Source organism: Rattus norvegicus, chromosome 2 (genome assembly GCF_036323735.1).
Source record: "Rattus norvegicus strain BN/NHsdMcwi chromosome 2, GRCr8, whole genome shotgun sequence".
Taxonomy (NCBI): domain Eukaryota; kingdom Metazoa; phylum Chordata; class Mammalia; order Rodentia; family Muridae; genus Rattus; species Rattus norvegicus.
Window position 1 is genome coordinate 170,199,636 of NC_086020.1, and position 20,772 is coordinate 170,220,407.

General features: G+C 42.7%; 1 protein-coding gene across 2 annotated transcripts; it reads right to left on the reverse strand.

Annotated features, from left to right (window-relative positions):
- Positions 1-391: 391 nt before the first annotated feature.
- Positions 392-10,651, reverse strand: Npy2r (neuropeptide Y receptor Y2). Of its 2 annotated transcripts, XM_006232534.5 has the most exons (2): positions 9,411-10,651; positions 392-3,507 (listed from the first exon to the last, which is right to left on the reverse strand). In XM_006232534.5, the coding sequence occupies exon 2, from the start codon at positions 3,463-3,465 to the stop codon at positions 2,320-2,322; it is 1,146 nt and encodes a 381-aa protein (XP_006232596.1). In that variant the 5' UTR covers positions 3,466-3,507; positions 9,411-10,651; the 3' UTR covers positions 392-2,319.
- Between the last annotated feature and the right edge of the window lie 10,121 nt (positions 10,652-20,772).

Below are 20,772 nucleotides of genomic sequence, written 5' to 3' on the forward strand. Positions count from 1 at the left end.
TGATTCAAGAGATGGCTAGGAGTCAGATTAAAATGCAGATATTGACTAAGTATGGGTAAACTGGGGCTGGCTCCAGAGAGTAAAGTCTTGGGAACTAGTGTACAGTAGACTGGTGACAAGCTAGACATGGAATAGGGATATTTGTACTTAACTGGCAGGTTCTGCTTGGGGGACACTCTGTCAGCTGGTGGGGCCAATACAGACTTGTGTCATCAGTTGATGAAGATACAGGCTTGAGATTCAAGAGGAAGATCTGGCCAGAAAATGAATGAGTCATGCACGCTCACAGAGCACTCACAGGGGCTCTCACAAGGTTGCTCACAGTGTAGGTAGAGACTCAGTTTCAGCCAAAGGGCAGAGCAAGAGCCACATGGAAACGCTACACACACAATTGCTCAAATTCTTTTTATTTTAACATTTAAACCAGTACATAATAGATACTTTATTACCGAGTTGACAAATGAACTCAATCACAAATATTTTAATTGAATCACTAAATGGATTCCAATAATTTAGTATTCCAGCAGGTGTCACAGGACCATACAGGGTTTGTACAGGATAGGAATTCTGCAAAGGACATAAAAATGTCACAACAAACTTCTATTAACATCTTAAGCAAAGTAATTTCTGCATAAAGTGTGGAAAGCTTATCTTCTGATGACTGTTCAGAGTCCAACAGAAAAGAATATATTTCATAGTCATATGATAGATACACTTCAGACAGCAGTGTATTACATTGACTTCCCACTCCACCTTACATCTATTTTCACTTCTGTTGTTTTGTTCCTTTTCAGTATTCCAGAAGAAGAGTTCACTTGGAGACCAATCTTTTATTTCCACACTAAAAGGAATTTAATAACAGCCACAGTTGGAGTTTTAAATATATACACAAAATTAATAGCATAACTAAGTATAAGACTATGTTGAATATTTCTAAAATGTGAAGAATATACTCACAAATTCTGCCATATTTACAAAAATATGCCTACACTGAAACTTCAGCATCCAGAGAAGTGCAACTATTTTAACATCTCATTTTTTAACTTTTCTGTGTGAACAAAATAAGAGTTTTAATTATCTTTGGTTGGGTACCTTTGAAATAAAAGCTATATTCATAAAACCATTAAATGAAAATTGCTAACATCCCCCTATTTATAGATCTGCTTTTGTTTCGTATATATATTTATGTCACCAAAAAATATAGTCATTTTAAAAAGAGAAGAACTTACGTGAAATTTGTTGAAAACCAAAATTTGCAAAGTGGAATAAACTCAGTTTTTGAGATTTCTTAACAAATGGGTTCACTTTAATGAAATTACTTTTTTACTTAGCATAAATTGGTCTAATAAAGATAAACTCCAAAGAAGATAAATCTACAGTGTTTGTAAACATATTAGAGCTGTGGTCGTGGGGGACTGAATTTTTTACAACTAAGCTCAAATTGTTACAAGACTGTGTATTAGTCTGACTTAATTTCTAGTGGGAACTTTGTTTGCCCCCATGCAGGAATGGTGACAGAAGTGGAATGGTTCCAAATGACTTTAGCAATTAGCAATAAACGAAAGAACTGTGTTGTTTTCTTGTTATCTAAACAGTATCTACATCGAGCAGGAATGGCTCAAAACAAGAAATAAAACAACGGTTTTCATTTCTTTACAGTCTGATAATTTCAGATTTGGCTTCTGAATTAAAAAAGAACTTTCAACAGTTGTGCGTTTGATTATAAGAACAATTAATTGCTCACTGAGTATATAAGGGTTTCTCCCATCATTGCCAAAACGTTAATCTCATAAAACATGTGTTTATTCCCTTGAAGTCATCCCCTTAGTCAGCAAGACATGTTTACCTAGCATTCTCATCTGGGTTTCATCTTAGGAAGGACAATAAAACCAAAACACCCTAACAAAGAGCCCATGGCTCCCTAGGGAAATCTGAGTTGTTTAGCAGCTTTTCATCAAGTGATGAGGGAGCCCGCGGAGTTCACAGCATCCCTGATGCAGATCCTACTGTGCTTTCAGAGTTAACACTTCTCCCTTTTAACCACACTGATGCCAATTCCTTGTTCCGCTTGCCTTCCCTCCTCTACTCACAATTCAACCTACCAATGGAAGCGTCGGTAATCAGAACGTTGCGCCACAGCAATCTGTTTATTTTCTCCTCATTCTTCCAGCCAGTTTTCCAGGAACAATACCGCTGGGGCTTCCACTCTGATGCTTTTAGGGTCAATACAATGGGAGGTGGCATGCACTAGCCAGAAAACCTTCCCTAACCAGGTTGGCAACTCTGGTCGCAATTTACCCACGTACTTTCACAGCATTCTTACACGTTGGTGGCCTCTGAAAAAGAGTCAGTGAGGCCATTGTTCTTTTTGACTTCCAGGTTCTTTTTAGCCTTGAAGGTCATGGACACCTCCGAGTGAATGGCATCCAACCTCTGCTCACAGCGGAAGGCTGAGAGGAAAGCTTTTCTGTAGTTGCTGTTCATCCAGCCATAGAGAAGGGGGTTGGCGAAGGTGGAGCACATCGCAATAATGTGGAACACGGTGAAGATGAGTTTGTACTCCTTCAGGTCCAGGACATGGCTGTCGATGTCCACAGCAAGTTGGAAGGCATGGAGGGGCAGCCAGCTGACTGCAAACACCACTACCACGCACACGAGCATTTTGGTCGTTTTGTGCCTTCGCTGATGGTAATGGTCACTTGCAGCTCCAGGACTAACGTGGTTCTTTAGCTTACTCCAGATCCGGGTGTAGGAGAAAGATATGATGCCCAGAGGCAAAACGTAGAGGATTAGCAGGGTGGAAAGGCTGTAGACTGTACCGTACACACTCTTCTCCTCCCCGGGCCATTTCTCAGTACAGGCTACAATCTCAAAGTCAGGAATAATCTCAATCAGTGAGTACTCCCGGAAGATGGCAAGGGGACTTGCCAGCAGAGCGCTGACACCCCACGCCAGGCCAATAATCAGGAAGCTGATTTGCTTGGAGATCTTGCTCTCCAGGTGGTAGACAATGCAACGATGTCGGTCCAAAGCAATGACTGTCAAAGTTATTGTGGACACTTGTACTGCCAGACCCTGGGCATAGGGCACCAAATGGCACAAAACTGGACCCATTTTCCACTCCCCCATCAAGGTATAGGTAAGAGTGAATGGCAGGCACAGGGTGTTCACCAAAAGATCCGCCACAGCCAGGTTGGCAATAAAAAAGTTGGTTACTGTGCGCATGCTCTTGAATTTGATCACCACATGGATTACCAGAGAGTTGCCAACTACGCCCAGCAAGATGATGGAACAATAGGCCAATATAAGGACCACCTGCACCTCAACCAGTTTGGTGCTGTCTATGAGCTCCGGCTCTGGATCAGGGGGCAACTCACCTCTAGGAGTGGTGGGCCCCGACCCATAGAGTTCCACTTTCACTTCTACAGTTTGATTCTCATCTGCCTCTGCACCTAATGGGCCCATCTTCACCTCAGTTCCAATTTGGCCTGCAGATAGCACAAGAATCTATAACAGAAAACGACATTAAAAAAAGTTAGTGAAACAGAGAACCATCCTAAAGGGGTTGATTTAGTTTAGGCTGAGCTCCTCTGCGTAGCTGTGTTCTGATTCATCACACCACAGATCTCATAAAAGCTCCATAAAGCAAATCCTTTACACGAGTCTGTTAACAACTAGGGATGGATGAAATCAGGAATCCAAAATATCTATAATCATGACAAGAACATATTTTTTTTCTGGGGCTGGGGACCGAACCCAGGACCTTGCGCTTCCTAGGTAAGTGCTCTACCACTGAGCCAAATCCCCAACCCCAAGAACATATTTTTCTATCAGAGAGAACCAGTTTCACAATGAATGAGATTAAATAAATTCCATTTTAATGCAAAATGAATGCAATAAAGTTTTTCAATATTATAATTGCTATCAAGTCAACAAATTAACTTAAAGAAAAGTGTCACCAAATTAATTGTTTGAAATGTGCAAGTATACAGCAACCCATGATAGAGCAATGGGGCAGATGAATCCTGGCTGAGCACCTGATCTTCCGGAGATTAAAACAAGGAAAAACAACTGGACTCTCCCACAGCTCTTTTCCCTTTCGCCTCTTGTGCACATATGCCTTTCTCTCTGCCTCTCTCTGTCTCTCTGCCTCTCTGTCTTTCTGTCTCTCTGCCTCTCTGTCTTTCTGTCTCTGTCTCTCTATCTCTCTGTCTCTGTCTCTGTCTTTGTCTGTGTGTGTGTGTGTTTGTGTGTGTGTGTGTGTATGGTACGTGAGAGTGGGTGTAATTGTATATGTGTGAGTGTGCATGGTTGCATGTTGTGTATGTTTGTGAGTATGCTCGTGTGTGTGTGTGTGTGTGTGTGTGTGTGTGTGTGAATGCTAGCATTACAGGCGCACTGTTCTTTTGAAGTTTAACTAGGCCAGCTGATGTTTAAAATGGGACCTTGTGCAGAGGAGTTGCTTTGTTTCATGGTTTGAAAGTCATGTCCCATACAACATAGAGCAGAATTCTACAAAGGTACTGCACTAAAAGTAAGCCCAAGTTTAAACTTATCCCCCAAATTCTAAGTAGAGAAGTTTGGGCACCGTTCTTTCTCTTCTAATGTATACTTCTGAGTTTCACTGCCTGTGTGATGGGCTGTACTGAATACATTAATTAAAGCCCTTAAAGCTTAAAAAGGGAGATGAGCATTCTAGGTTTTCTTGTTTCCGTGAGCCCTCCCATGCTTACAAGATGGGGTGGGTGATGGAGTAGAATTTTTGGGAAGAGCCAACCAATGACTGTCCCAGGTTGAGACCCATGCAGTGAGAAGGAGCCCACCCCTGACACTATTGATAATGCTCTCCTATACTTGCAGACAGCAGTGTAGCATAATTGTAGTCAGAGAGGCTTCACCTGGCAGCTGTCGGAAGCTGATGCACAGACCTACAGCCAAGTACTGAAGAAAGCATGGGGAATCCTGTGAGGAGGGCCGGGGCAGGGGCAGGGGCAGGTGAGGACTGAGGGAGCCAGGGGGCTCAAGGACACCACATGAAAACTTAGAGTCAACTAACCTAGCCCCCTGGGGGCTCAGGGAGACTAAACTGCCAACCAGAGCATGCATGGGACAGACCTACGCCCTGTGCACTTGTGTAACAGCTGTGAAGCTGGGGTCATATGAGATCCTAAAGTGGGAACAGGGGCTGTCTCTGACTACATTGCCTGCCTTTGGATCTCTTTCCCATAACTGGGCTGCCTTGTGCAGCCTCTGTTGACAAGGATGTGCCTGGTCTTGCAGAGGCTAAATCTGCCTGGGCTGGTTGATGCCCATGGGAGGCCTCCCCTTTTCTGGGGAGAAGGGATAGATGGGGTGTGAGGTGGGAGAGGGGGACTGAAAGGAGAAGAGGGAGAGGAAGCTGTGATCCAGATGTTAAGTAAATAAATAACTTAGTCAATAAAAATTCTGAGAAAAATGAGGTGATGCAAACTATGTAAGAACCAGTTTTCTCTTAGACATGGTGAAGTTATTAGAAATATGTCAGGAAACTGGTGTTAAAGTGTAGCAAGTATGATACAATAAAATATCAGAGGATAAAAGAAAACAGATCCCTCCACTAGGCTGCCCCCTCTCTCTCCCGCCGGTCTCATGGTCTCATGCCGTCGTTTCTACTGTACTGCTTTTGTTCGGCTTGGCTTCTGATCATGCCTATTCTTATAGCCATGCATCTTATTTCTAATTTTCCTTCCTCTTTTTTTTCTGCTGCTTTCATTCGCCAATTCATTAGCCTAATCGGCAAAGCCATGCGAGATTCACCATGGTGGTACTGTAGCATTTGCTGGAACACACACTCAACAAGCCTTTGTAAATCTGTATCCTGAAGGGAGAATCCTGCTGGGTGTTACGACAGCAGGAAATACCTCCACTAGAGTGCTTAAAAAATACATGCGCTTTTCACTGTTAAGCACATACAAACGCCCGTATTCAGTACACTAGTGGTGATGCCTAGTGAACGCACTCACAAAAGACTTCTGCATACTGCCTGAGCTCTGTTAATGAATTTTCAAATCAATCATACGAGCATCTACTGCCCTTGGTAGATGAATCACTCTTACTGAGCTCACCAACAATGCTGGCTGGCCCCATTGCCCCTGCTCCACATCCCTTCTTTCCTGACTCTGTCCTACTTGTACCCCTGAGCTTCACAGAGCCCTCCCTCACTTTCAGGCTCTCACACTATCAGGATCCTGCTTGGGTTGAGTCAGTGCAAGGCACTCAGAGAGAATTAAAAAGCAGGAGCCACAAGGAGAACTGGCTCAGTGAATAAAGAGTTTGCCAGGCAAATGTGGGGAGATATGAAGAGAGCCCATGTAAAGACGGAAGCTTAATGCACAGCTATCATGGAGCAAAACAGGAGAATCCTCAGAAGCTGATGGGTTGGGTATCCTGGTGGATGGAGAGACCCTGTCTCAAAAAGAATCAAGGTGGAGAGCAAGGAGCTAGACCTGAGGTTGTGTCCTCACCCCTGTATGTATGCTATGTCATGCCTGCACTTGCACACATGGATACATGCAGGCATACATACATGCCCTAAGTACACGTCATATATGCCCAGCACACACATTCATATATACATACACACATGTATGCACATATACCCTACACATCCACCATACCTGCACACATACACATGCACACACACCACACTTGTACTCACACAATTAGATATATGAACATGCATGCACACATATCATATAAGTCTACATACACATACTATACACATATAAATAATTTTTTAAAAGAAAGCTGTATGGATAGAAAGCAGGTGGAAGGAAGAAACCAAAGCTTTCTCCTTCCTCTCTCTGTGCCCTGGGTAGCCTCAGCAACTCTTCTGTGGCCTTGATTTCCACAGTGTAGACCCTTTGTGACAGTTTCCTATGCAAGGAGCTGTTTCTTGAGCCTAGGTCACACTGCCTCTTTAAGGTATTATTCTTGTAATCTTGCATTGGCCTAACTTTCAATCTTCATCACCCCACCACTTATATAACCATTTCTACACATGGACTCCTTCTCTTCTACATCCCTGAATGGGATTTTTTGTTTCATGATCTCCTCAAAACCATTTTAATTTGCTATCTCACTAAAATAAATCTTGGTTCTTTAGTATGGCATTCAAGGCTTGACGCCATCCCTGCAGACCCTCTGTCCTCATCCCCTTGACATCCCAATATACTTCTGCTACTCTGTCATAATGAATGGCTACCAGACTGAGAACACTTCAGGCTTCTCCATCTGCTGCACTGAGGCCTCTGTCATTATCCTAACCATCCAGAAGGCTCATTCTTGCTTCTACCCCTGCCCACAATACAGATTATGGTGTGAGTGTTCCAGTTAACCAACCTAGGACAGCAATCTCTTTAAAGTTAAAAACTAGAACTGCTTGATCCACTGTTTAATCTCACACTGCGCCATCTAGTACAGCAAAGCCTGTTTATCAATCACTGGATAAAACCAATACAAAGCTAAACAAGAATACAATTTTACTAATAACTACTGCCTCCTTTTTAATACAAGGCATAATTTCTATCCCCTTCATTGCTGAATGAAACAGCACACAGGATTCCTTGCCACAGCAGCCTCAGGTTTGTTTTCTCATTCTTAATCAGGTACCTGCCTCTACAAGAAATTTGCCTTAAGACCCTATTAATTCAGTTCTTGAATGCAACCTCTGAAATTGCCTGTCACATAGAATTTTTTCTCAAGTGCTCCTATTTTTCTCCTCTCTCTCTCTCTCTCTCTCTCTCTCTCTCTCTCTCTCTCTCTCCTAGGGGCCTGGGAACTTTCTCTGTGTTGTCCTTTTTTGCAATACTGGTGTGTTCTATATGTGTCAACATAGATTTCAAATAGAATGTTCCAGAGATGCCATCCCCACTCCCCATTACGGAAATGTGGTATTTGAACGGTGGCCCATTTGATTGGCTGTACCATTTTCCCTAGGCTATGAGACTAACTTTGTGGAGCACAGTTACTCAGACCATCCGTGTCCACCAGACTTGAGCAGACTTCCGAAAGTTGAAGTCTGAAGGTTGCACAGACAAACTGAGTATAAGCAGCAGACTTAAGGGCACTGGGAAGAGAAACACATTTGATTTATTGACTATTTTCCTTTTTTCTCTCCAATCACATTTTCCTCCCCATGAAGTCCTTTTATTGGAGTCCTACAGCTCCTCTGTAGGAATGTCTATTGATCTGCAAGCTGTTGGCTGTGAACACTGTGAGCTACACGTAGGCACAGTACTAGCCCTGGGCTAGGGCAAAGCGCTATGCAGAACACAGAATGCGTCACTCAGAGCAGCACTTCTGGAAGAGTAGAAGAGCAAAAGGGAAGAAGAGGATAGACATGGCCACATGTAACACTCCAGAGGTCCCCAATCAAGCCGGAAAGAGGCAAGGGGGAGAGTCTTTTCTTGAAACAAGGCAAAATGAGACATTCGGGTAATTCAAGAAACTCAAAATTAGTGCTGTTTTCTTGAACAGGTGCACCTTTCCTGAATCTGTTGAAGAAGCACTTAAGTGTAGAAAGGGAAATGGTTTTCTTTCCTTCTGAAGCTCTGGACGCTTTCTTTAATAAGTCGGAGAGCTTCTCCTACTTTAACTACATGCTGAGAACTCTGGGTTTGCGAGTTATTTCTGTGACAGAATCGCTTCAGGCGGGCAAAGCATGACATCCTGTGGAGCCCTCCTTCCATGGTTGTTTTCCCAGGGAAAAACCCCAAGCACTGAGCTACGAACCATAGCTGCCTGCACCTGTCGGGTCTTCTGTGAGGGGAGATGGGACGTGAACAAAGCTACATACAGGTGTGATTGTTTGCCTGAGTAGAGGGATGGGTGGATCATTTAAAAAGTCAGCAAATGCTTCTCTTCCCTGTCTCTGTGCTTCCTGTCTGACAGTCCTGTAGTCTTTTGCATACCACTGAGATTTTACTGACTAGTCTCTACTAAGAAAGGCATATAAATGTTACTGTCGCCTTCTGCCACACAACCATAGATTTCTACTAGTAGCTGATCCCGTCTCGGAGCAATGAATGAAAGCCTAAAAGAATCTCTATTTTTTTTTTTTTGGAACAGCTTTAGAAAATCCCACATGATCTTGCACTTTAGAAAGTGTTTGAGTTTTAAAGAGGGGACAGAATCACATCTTAATTTCTCATACTGTAGCGTTGGATCAAGGACAGTCTACATCTTTCAGCAGAAAAGAAAAGGTCCAGCAAGAGAAGAAAACCGAAGTGGTACTAACCCACCTAGTTGCAGTATTCCACCTAATGCCTGGAGGAGTACCCCTTAGAAACGCCTCCCCATGCCTTCTTACCCCACAGGACCCAGAGCTCCTTTAGGACTGTTCTCTCCGGAGATCTGGAGTTTGAACTTACTGCGTTGGCCCTTGCGATTCTTCTCAGATGAGGAATCCAGGAATGTGCAACCAAAGGATTATCTAGACAGCCAGTCCTGAGACAGTCCTGAGAGGCACTCAAAGCAGGTCCAGTTCGATGTGGGACAGCGTGAGCTAGCGAGCGGGAGCGGGAGCAGGAGCAGGAGCAGGAGCGGCGGCAAAGCAGAGCCGCTGCAATGCTGTCCCCGCTGGGCTTCTCAGTGAACCTCTAAGGCCACTTGATCAGGGACCCCGCACCGCGCAGAGCCCGGGATAGGAGGGGGTGGGGAGGAAGGAGGGTCGGAGATAGAGGTGGAGAGGAACCCCGCCCTGGAAAGAAAGGACACAGGTACAGGGACTGCGGAGCAAAGGAGAGAGGCAGATAAGTTCCCGGTGGCCAGAGACTGGAGACTAGTGTCCTCCAACCACGGTTGCACTCTATGCAGCGTAGCCCCCGTCGCCGCCACTCCCCGAGGAGGCTGCTACTCTCACTCCACTTAGGAGTTCATCTAATCTGCAGAGGAAAGTGAGGGGCAGGGGCGAACGAACACCCACTGCAGGGAGAGAGCTGCAGTCCCTGGTTATGTGAACAGGGACAGACACATCTGGCTTGCGAGTGTCCGGCTGGAGAGAGGTTCCACACCTCAACGCCTTGAGAGGGGAAGGAAATCCCACTCTGGGCTGTGAGTTTCCTCGCGTAGAAGCAAAGGCGGAAAGGCAACTCCTCCCAGGAGCTGGATCGCAAGGAAGACCAGCACGCCCTGCCACACAGCGCGGTCTCGCAGGAACTGCCCTAACCCAAGTGCAGAGTCTGGAGGTCCAGGAGCAGCAAAGCCCTTAACAGGTGTTTCTGGAACCCTGCATCTTCACAATACAAGCCCGAGGCGTCCCTGCGGTCTACTGGCAAAAGCTGTCCCTCAGAAAGAAAGCAGAGGACAGCAGTGGGTCTTAAAAGTCTTTCTTTGTCCAGTTAGTTGACTTCAAAATTCCTCGCCTTTAGTTCTTACACCATCCAAGATTTCAGAGGCACAGGGAGCCCAAGCCTTGGGAAATGTTCCTCTGGCGTGAAGCCTTGCAGACTGAATTCTCCTGGAGGACTAAAAGCCGGGCAGGACTTGCAGTCACCAACGCTGGAGGGCTGCTTCAACCTTACCCTGCAAACTCTTCATTCAAAGAAAGGCAGAGTCCTTCCAGAGGTTTGCTGCAAGTCTCCCTTCCTTCCATTTTAAAGGGGGCAGTAGAGACTTAAAAGCCAGGAAGCATGCAACTGGAAGCCAGGTTTGCCTTAACCACCCCGCCTCCCACAGTTCCACAAGTCATCTCCCTGTGTTAGCTCCCTTCTTGTTTTCTTTTCTTTCTCTCTTTCCTTTTTCAGTTTATAAAATGAGGATGGTCATACTACTTCTCAGAATGTCTCTGAAGGATGCAAAAACAATGATTCAATTTAGAATAGGTGATCTCTATTAAGAGAAGTTAATCTATTTTTAAAAGATAAATACTGCCCCACGGTAGTAATAATGACTCTTTTATTGGGGAATGGCTCTTCAGTCTCGCGGCCACTGAGAGTCACACACCCTAATTATATCCCATAGGACATACAGAATTTGATATCAATCTAGCATGTGATGTCGTGCTAGAGAAGCTACACATAAAACAGTGTTGCTCGAGCCTTTCTATGACCAGTACACAAAAGGCAGCAGGTTTTGGAGAAGCCATGAAGCTTTACATGCTCTGCATAAAGTCCTTTTGTAAGCGTTTTCTTTTTTCTGCCTTAGCTCCTGCTCACACATTTGCTTTTAGTTGACAGACCTCCCCGCTTTTATCTCAAAAGATACTGGAGAACGAGTCATCCTAAGGCCTCACAAATGCTGCCTTGCCTCTGAGCTGCAGCTTCACACAATGTCTTTTATCTGTTTTTGTTGTCTTACTAAGTTGCCCAGTCTGGCCCAGTATTCTCTGTGTAGCCCAGGCAGGCCTTGAACCTGATTACCCTCCTAAGGAATCGGTATTGCAGGAGGCGCCATCAGCTTCAGCTTTAGATACCTCTTACTATCGGGAAGGTGAAGAAAGAGCTCTGTGTGTTTCACAAGTTAAACGTCTGAAAACTAACACAGGCTTAGGCAATAAACACAGAAGTAAATAGAAAAAAATGAAAAGAGAAGAGAAAGCTGATGAGCAGTTTTGCTGAAATCAATGGTTTTGGAGGATTTTAACCTATTTTTCAGGCAGTGATTGCACAAAACATTCTTCTCACATAGCAATGACTTACAAAGACTTCTAAGAATCCCTTTATGAAAACTGAATGCACTTCCACATAGGCATGCCAGCATCTTAAATGATTCACACAGATCCATACACCTCTGATAAGCACCTCCAATAATAACCAAGACCTCCATGACTAAGTCTCTCAATGAAGCACAGACTGGATGAGAAGCTGATCTATGAGGTGAAATATCTTTCACGATGCTACATGTTCTCCACGTAGTTAGGCCTACTGTGACACTGCACAGTCAGGGTCTGAGTAAAATGCCTTGAAGGCGTGTATGTTACAAGCCACAGGAACGATGAACTACTCTGAGGAAGACCCTCAGCCTGTGGACCTGCTGAGCTAATGAAAGTCTAAATGGAAACAGGACAGGATTATCAAGACAGATTCCTTTCTTGACACGTAGTTTATTTCTTTGGGCAATTCCATACCTTTCCAGAATAGATGCCAACACTTCTTCAGACAGGGAGAAGGGAAAAACTCCCAAATGCCTACATAACTGGAGCCAGCAGCAGCTGTGGGCTTGCAGTTGAGTTTGTGAGAGAAAGCAGAAAGTGATGAGAACACACATGGCCCAAGAAATACATAGCACATACCGGAACTGAAGGCAGAGGCCTGTTCTCAGGTTCCAAAGAGCTGACCTACAAAAATCTACGTTTAATATGGTTAGATCTCACTTTTCAAAAGAAGCAAAATGCATATTCTTAAAAACCATAGACTGGTCAGATGGCTCAGTGGGTTATGCAGGTATCAACAAGCTTGACAACCTGAGTTAGATACCTGGTGTCCCTCATAGTGGAAGGAGAAAATCTGCTTCTATACCTTATCACTTAAGTCCACACAGCCTCCATGTGTGCACACACATGCATCTACACACACACACACACACACACACACACACACACACACACCCTACACACACTTGTGTAAATGTTATAAAGCATCTTTTGAAATGAAATGGTACTATGTAATCTCTTAAAAGCCAAATTCTAAGGGAGTATATCAAAAGAAATAAGATGGTAAGTAGACAGAAAGGTAGAATAAAGAAAAGGACAGAAAAGAGAGAGCAGTGCCCTATACACATGGGGGATCTGCTCAGAGAACTCTAGCAGATGTCAGAAACCCAAAACCATGACAAAGTTGATTAAAAAGTTTGACACAGAAGGTATTAATAACAACAACTAATAATGAAATAGAACAAAACAAACATTTTATAAACATGTCTCCATCGGGTATCATACTGTAGTTGACATGTTTCTGTGGGGAGATGAGGGACATCTCCATTGTCTTATCTGAATCACATCACTATTGCACTTTGGGGCATTGCTACAAAATGAAGGTTGGTTATCCATAAGAGCTTCAGCACTACCACAGTCATTCTCAGAAGGGAGGTGACCACCCACTGAAACACAGACTACTAGCATATGTGTTCTGGATACACTAGGCATAAAAATGACTCATACCCTGGGCAGGATAGATAGCACAAGATCTCATGATATTGCTCCAAATGGCATACAATTTAAAACTTATGAGCTGTTCATTTTGGAACATTCCATTTAGTGAATAGGAAACTGAAATAGTGGAAAATAAAAGCTTCAATAATGGGCAGACTAGAGAGATACTTGCAGTTGAGACCTCTATAAGCCTCTAATCTTATAGACCCTGGTGTTATTTGAGATCTGATAAATCTCCTCAAATGTTTAAAATATGACTCCACAAAAATTTCCTCTATCCCACTACCTATTCCTCAGAAGATGCAGATATAAAAAGCAGAGAGCCACAGTTTGACTGCCAGATGAACTAGCTTTTTATTACTGAATATATACAGGAGAAAACCATCCATGAAGTGGGTAGATGTGTTTAGCTCACAGGTTTGCACCTCTGCCTTAGGTGGGACAGCAAGTCACCATGGATCATGTAGACAATGAAATCTATTGATCTTACCTTCTTACAGCAGGAAAGAAGGAGCAGAGGAAGAAGGTGAGGATAAACAGCGGTCACTGGATCCTCACAGTCCCTTCAGAGCATGCCCTTCATTCCCACCAGACTGGCAAATTTGTCTGGATCTCAGTTTCTAGTCCAAGCCACAGGACATACCTTCAATTTATGGTCCACTTAGAGGACCTTATAAACTTCCAACCTGACACCAAATATGTCATTTCCTTCTTATTTTTAGTTGACCTGGTATTCCAGTCAAACTGTGGCAAAGGGCCTATCAGTTAATGGAATAATCGGAATGTTTCAGACATTTGGGGGTGAATACCTTTTAGAACAGTTTGTCATTTAGAAAGAAAAGTTCAGTAGCCTCATTATAGTAAATCATGGTGTATTTGCTCCAGTCTGAAATTCATACCAAGAGCAGCAGCCTCTACCACACAGAAATAATTTCATTATTATTTTGGTTAGGAGAGTGATTTATAATCATGATAAGAAGCCGACAATGACAAAGACAGGAAGTAAAACATCCTCTGTTCAGTTGATATTCTTCCAATATAGTAACAATTACCTGTCTTCTCCAATACAGTGGCTACACACAATACTGAGCACTCGAAATAGGCAAATGTGAGACTGAATCTTAATTTAATCTTAATTTGCACACTAAATTGAATAGCCATGTAAGGACAACGTATGCTGTGGACATTATAGGTCTAAGATTTTGTCACCGAGCACCCCCATCTTTAGAATATGGGTATACATTCTCATGACTAAGCTGATTTCTACTTATCTGTTTTAGATTGGTTTGGTTTGGTTTGATTTGGTTTGATTTTTCAAGACAGTGTTTTGCTATGTAGCCTTGGCTGTGTCAAAACTTGCTCTGTAGATCAGGCTGGCCGAGAACTCACAGATATCTTTCTGCCTCCCCAGTGCCGGGATTAAAGGCATGTGCTAGCACTGTCCAGCTTGATCTCTAATTTTCTGTAAACTTCACAATCCTAACAATATATCACAGATATTATTCTATCCCTTTACCATGTAAATATACGTTCTTTTAACAGTTGCCTGGGGCTTAACTGACTAAATGCATTCTGATTATTTATCCTTGTTACAGACATACAGGTTAGTAATCTTGTATATGTTTATAATACACTTATCTAATTCTTTTGAGGTAGGACATTTCAGGGTCCCTTGGAGTTCAATGGATTTTTTTTCCTCTTTGTTAGCTTGACTCGAACTGCGAGAGTCCTAGAAAAATTGACAGCTACCAAAGTTTCCCTGAGCCAGTGATTTTCAGAGAGCTGTCTCATGAACTCAAAGAATGGAATTCATGTACCACACTGTTTGAATTTTAGAGAGTTTACTATAAAATATAGATGGGCACTAAAGATAAGTAATAGCGGTAGATAGATGATTAGATGGATGGATGGATAGATAGATAGATAGATAGATAGATAGATAGATAGATAGATAGATGTGGGAGATGATAAAGAGAAAGAGAAAGAAGGAGAAAGAGAAAGACTATATAGCAATAGAGATCTTAGCAAATAGGGTATCATCAAGCTGTTGGTGGGTAGTTGGGTGGGCTTTTTAAAAGACTTATGGCAGAAACTGGGGTAAATCTTGAGGGTGAACTGGTCCATCCTGTTACACAGCAATCAGGAGTTCAGGTGCCTCTTCTCAGTTTCAGTTACAGAATCATGAAGAGCTTCCAGGAAAGGGAAAGAGATAACAAGGACGGGGAAACAGAACTCCTTGGTGTCCCTAGACTTCACCAAGGAGATTCTGGGAACAGTTGCTCCAGGGTCCCTGTCCTACCTTGGCAGTTCCTATTTCCAGTTCTCACCTGCCTGTTTACTGTAAGTTAGAACAGGCAGTGAGGAGAGAGACTTTACATTTCCCCTTAAGCCAAGTTTGTGCCACATTGTCTGAGCTGGAAGAAGTTTCCATGAGTAGAAAGAAAGCTTCCTCCATGGTAGGATAAATATTTCAACTTAGTGGCACTCAGATGATCACAGAGTCAGCATGTGGCATGTCATTTCGGGGACCTCAGGCAAGCATAATTGAAGTAGTAAGTTTTCAGCTTCAGGGAAAGTAAAACAAAGGGATAAAAGGCACAAGAGAGTGAGTTTGTTTGGATTCTTCAGAGAAAGGACTTTTGGCTTCACTGTCGGAAAAGTAGTTTTCTTCTCACTTTAATGTCAAGGTTTCCTGAGAGATCATTAAATAACCTCCGAACCAAGGCAGCCTGAGTTAAATCATGGGCAGAACAAAGTGGAAATGGAATGTGGGAGCTGCTTCCAGAAATAGGAAAGGAGTAAACCACATAAGTCAGTGGACCCCAGATAGGAAGAACATGGGAAGAAGGGCTTGACACCAGCAAGGGCAGCCAGCTCCTGTGACGTAGCTCAGGAACCCCATCCATGCAGCCAACCGAACTCAGAAGAGTGCACAGCACTTATCTTCCTTGAGGGGACAAGGCCCAAGTACCTAGAGGGAAACAGCACTTAGTAATGATGCCTAATATATACAACCATGTCTCTGCCTTACCGCATCAGGAGAGCTAATGGTTGTCCATAAGTGCTTCTCATGTAAAATCTGCTTAGCTTAACATTTCACTCCCTGTGACACTCCCCTGTAACAAAAGCAATAGCACCTGGGCATCCAGATAGCTTTCATTATAGTAAGTAGGCCATAGACATACTTACAACTGGATCCAGGTCTGTTGTAGACCTGAGGAGGGGCAGCAGCTTGCAGGAAATGCCTGGACAGACTTGACTGGGTTGCTTCAGAGAGACATTAAAAAAGCAATCAATTTATGCAAATGTATTATTTTAAAGTAATATTTCTTTTTAAAAACTCCTTGACAGGCTAGAACATGGTTCTGTGGGTCAAGCCCTTGCTGCCTTAGCAGAAGAACCTGCATTTAGATTCCAAGAACCCATATAAAGACAGACACTGGATCCAATAGCATCTGTATTCCCAGCACTTCAAAAGAGAGATGGGAGGTAAAAACCGAAGAATGGCTGCTGGTTCATGGGCCAGATAGCCAGGTATTTAGAGCCACCAACAATAAGAGAGTGTTCTAGACAAGGTGGAAGGTATGGTTGGCCTAATCCCCAAGGCTGTGCTCTGACATTGATACACATGCTGTATCGTGTGCTGTGCTGTGCTATGCTGTATGAGTGTGTGTGTGTGTGTGTGTGTGTGTGTGTGTGTGTGTGTATGCGCTCATATGTATGTGGACAGGGGGGTTGTAGTATGGGAGTATTCACACATACCATATACATACACACTCACAAACAAAAGATTTTTAAAAACTCATTACAAATAACCAATTTAATAATTTGTTCTGAAAAGTTAATAGTTTTCTTTTCTGACATAAGGTTGGCCCATTTGGTAGCAAGCAGATAATTAAAGATGAATAGACCAGGGATGGTCACTAAATGAAGAGTCTCACAAATTCCCTGAACATTTTCTAAATTATTTTTTATCTTTTTTTTTTCATGAACGTGGGTTACGAAGACAGGTGTCTCATTCAAGAAAAGGGAAACGACTAGTTGCTCAAAGTAAAACGCTAAGTCTTAAACTGGGCGTTAAGTATCATTTGCTGTGATTTTTTTTTTGTTTCTGTTGGATTTTGAGTTCTTATTTCTGTTTTGAATTTTTAATTGCAGATTCAAAGTAATTAAGCAGGATTGTAAGCAGCATATGCACATTTCGCTGAGATTTTTAATCTCTCAGTGATCCACCAAATGGTTCTGGAATGTGGAAGACTAAATCTAAAAGAGTATTTAAATGTAAATGATGTGTGGATCACATTTAAATGAAGGGCACTTTTGCGTTGATTTAAAAATTTAATCAATGCAAATTTTCATCTCATTATCTGAGGCAGAGAAGACCAGTGGATGAAAGAGAAACACACACGCCCTGTTAGGAATTACAATTCTTCGTAATAAGTGTTTATCTTTGAAAAGCATGTGGAGGCAAAATTTGATATATATTTTCAACCATATAGTAAAACAAATTTTAGTTGTAAATTTTTGAAAGAGTAAATTCAAAGCACTCTCAGGCTAGCTTATCCCCGAAAGATAGAAGAAGAGGGTTCCAGTGTAATTTTTTTGCCTATCACAGTGAAATGGAGAAAGGCCTTACATTCTCAATGCAAAATTTGCCAAGCCTGGGTCATGCAAACCAGCTGCATTTCATGACCCACTCCTTTTATAATGGAAAACAATCACATAAAACTCAAACAAGCATTTCACTGACCACAGCTCCTATAAATCACAGCTTCACAAAGTGGTCATTGCATGAACTATGCTAGACAAGGTCTCCAGAAAGCTTAATCACATGGCCAACTGTCTCAAGTCCTACAAAGGATATAAGTATTAGAGTTATCTAGAAGAACAGGATTTATAGAATGAAATTCCATATATATATACATATATATATATATATATGTATGTATATATATGTACACACACACACACACAGACACATATATATGGGCTGTATTACAGCTTGTGGTTCAGCTAATCCAACAATGGCTATTTACGAACAAAAAAAGTTCAAGAATACAGTAGTGGTTCAGTCTATAGGGCTGAATGTTCCAGCTGGTCTGATATAGGCCAGAGTTCCAAAGAAGTAGGCTCTCAAAACAGTGAAGGAATGAACTTGTCAGTGAGGATGATAGCCAACAAGTAGGAGGAACAAGCTTCCTCCTTCCATGTCCTTTATATGAGCTGTCTGCACAAGGTGGATCATCTCACCACAGAAGATCTGGGTTCAAGATTATCTTTCTACATCAAAGATCCAGATTAAAAGTGGGTCTTCTCATTTCAAATAACTTAAAGAAAAGAAAGTCAATCACAAGTGTACCCAGCCACTTCAGTTAATTCTAGACGTAGTCACATTGACAATCAAGAAGAGCAATCACAATATGTGTGCCAGTTTGCTTTCCATTGCAGTAAAACTTCACAGGATAAACAATCGGAAGGGTGAAATGATTATCTGGGCTCCTGGTTTCTGAAATTTTATTCCATGCTCATTTGCCAAATTGCTCTGAGCCTATGACCAGGTAGAACATCATGACCAGAACACACGATCAAGCAGAACTGCCCAATCATAATAGCTAGAGACTAAGTTAATACAAGAGAGAAAAGAGGAGACCAGGTTTCTACATGGCTGTTCAGGTCATGATTTCCCAGCCCTCACATTTTTACTAAGCCCCACCCAGGAGAGATTCCGCTGTCTTCCTGTAGTACCACTAGGGGCAACTGTGTCTTCAGTAAATGGACATTGGAGGACTTTTAAAATTCAAACTGCAATGTCAGACTTTTGTATAAAGATACAAACCAGGAGAGAGTCCTTGTATGACCTGGCATATTTGGGGCTCCCATCAAAAAATGGAGAGTTTTCTTTAATTGTTTTCTTCTTTGTTTTTCTAGCATATATGCTATGTGAAACAACTATGAAAATATTTTCTGGCAGAGATAACCAGAGTTAATATAGTTCTTTGTGTTTCTATAAAGAATTTTGGTTCCTTTTCCAGTTGGCAACATCTATGGCCACTGCACTTGGCTGAGTTGTATGATAGGAGGGAACATAATTCCACTCTGAAGGACAATTAATTAAACAATCATCAACACTGCAGATACTAAATAAAATAAGATCTATTATATGATAAGTATATTTCAAAGATTTTAAAGGTAGTTGTCTTAGTTAGGATTTTATTGCTGTGACCTTGACCAAGGCAACTCTTTTTTTTTTTTTTTTTCCGGAGCTGGGGACCGAACCCAGGGCCTTGCGCTTCCTAGGCAAGCGCTCTACCGCTGAGCTAAATCCCCAACCCCGACCAAGGCAACTCTTATAAGGACAACATTTAATTTGGGTTGGCTTATAGGCTCAGAAGTTCAGTCCACAATCATCAAGGTGGGATCATGGCAGCATCCAGGCAGGCATGGTGCAGAAGGAGCTGAGAGTTCTACATCTTCATCTGGAAGCTACTAGCATAATACTGGCTTCCAGGCAGCTAGGATCTAAGTCTTAAAGCCCATGTCTACAGTGACACACCTACTCCAACAGGGCCACACCTTCTAATGGTACCACTCCTTGGGCTGAGCCTATACAAACCATCACAGTACTAGAAGGGACCAGCAACACAGGCAGTGAAGGAAAGAATTCTGAGTAAGACTAAAGCATGGCATGTAAAATCAGGAACCATTCTGCTGTGGAACAAAGCCACAAGGTACTCATAATTTCAACCATGTGAAATTATTTGCATTTGTATGTGGCACTAACCAAGTTTAATCCTCTGTCAATTTGTGTGAAACTCTATAGAAGCTAGGTTCTAATCTATAGTAAATAATAAGCTACCTTACTTTCTTCCCTTGGCGAGTTGACTGGTTTTGAGGCTTCCAAAAACTTTTAGAAACTCAAAAGGCCCATAACCACTCTATCCTGCTTGCTTTTTGCTACCTAGCCACGCCCTCCGACTTCAGTGACAATTATTTTGTGTTGCTTATCCGGGGTCAGAAGTTCAGGGAAGCCAGAGCTGGATGGTTCCTCTCCATTCGGGCAACAGCAGATAGAGAAAGGGGGCTGTGGTGTTTTCTGAGATGGCAGCTTCCCTCAGGGTCTGGTCTTTGGTTTCCCACAGAGAGAAGCGTCCACGGGAGAGTGCTCAAAAGACCCAAGCAAAAGCTCCAAGTGTCTTAATGTCCCAGGTACCAGACCTCCTTTTCTGCCTATTTGTCGATGAGACTGTCCTCTAAGCTCAGCTCATAAGAAGAAGAGGAAATACAATCTGTCCCTCTGAATGGGAGAACATGTATATCCAGAGAGGAAAGGAATGGCAATGCCCTGAGGGATGTCAGTGCACATCTCTTTGATTGTGCTTCACAAACAGCTTGTTTGACTAATACTTCCATTAATCAGGATCAGCAAGAGAGAAAATACCTCATGCCACCTACAATTCTAATCTACTCATAGACGTATTTCCTTACACACTTTCCTCAGTTAAGGGGAAAGAAGGAGGTTCCTTGATCTCCAAGTCCTGTGTCTAACTGGTGCCCTCTCAGCACTGCTTTCATTGAATAGCATCATTGGGGAAAGAGCTGAGACTGTGTGCTCTTCTTATTGACTTAGGAGGAATGCACAGCAT

Bases quoted from the DNA above. Each gene is read 5' to 3' on its own strand.
- Npy2r (XM_006232534.5), bottom strand. From the start codon at position 3,465: ATGGGCCCATTAGGTGCAGAGGCAGATGAGAATCAAACTGTAGAAGTG.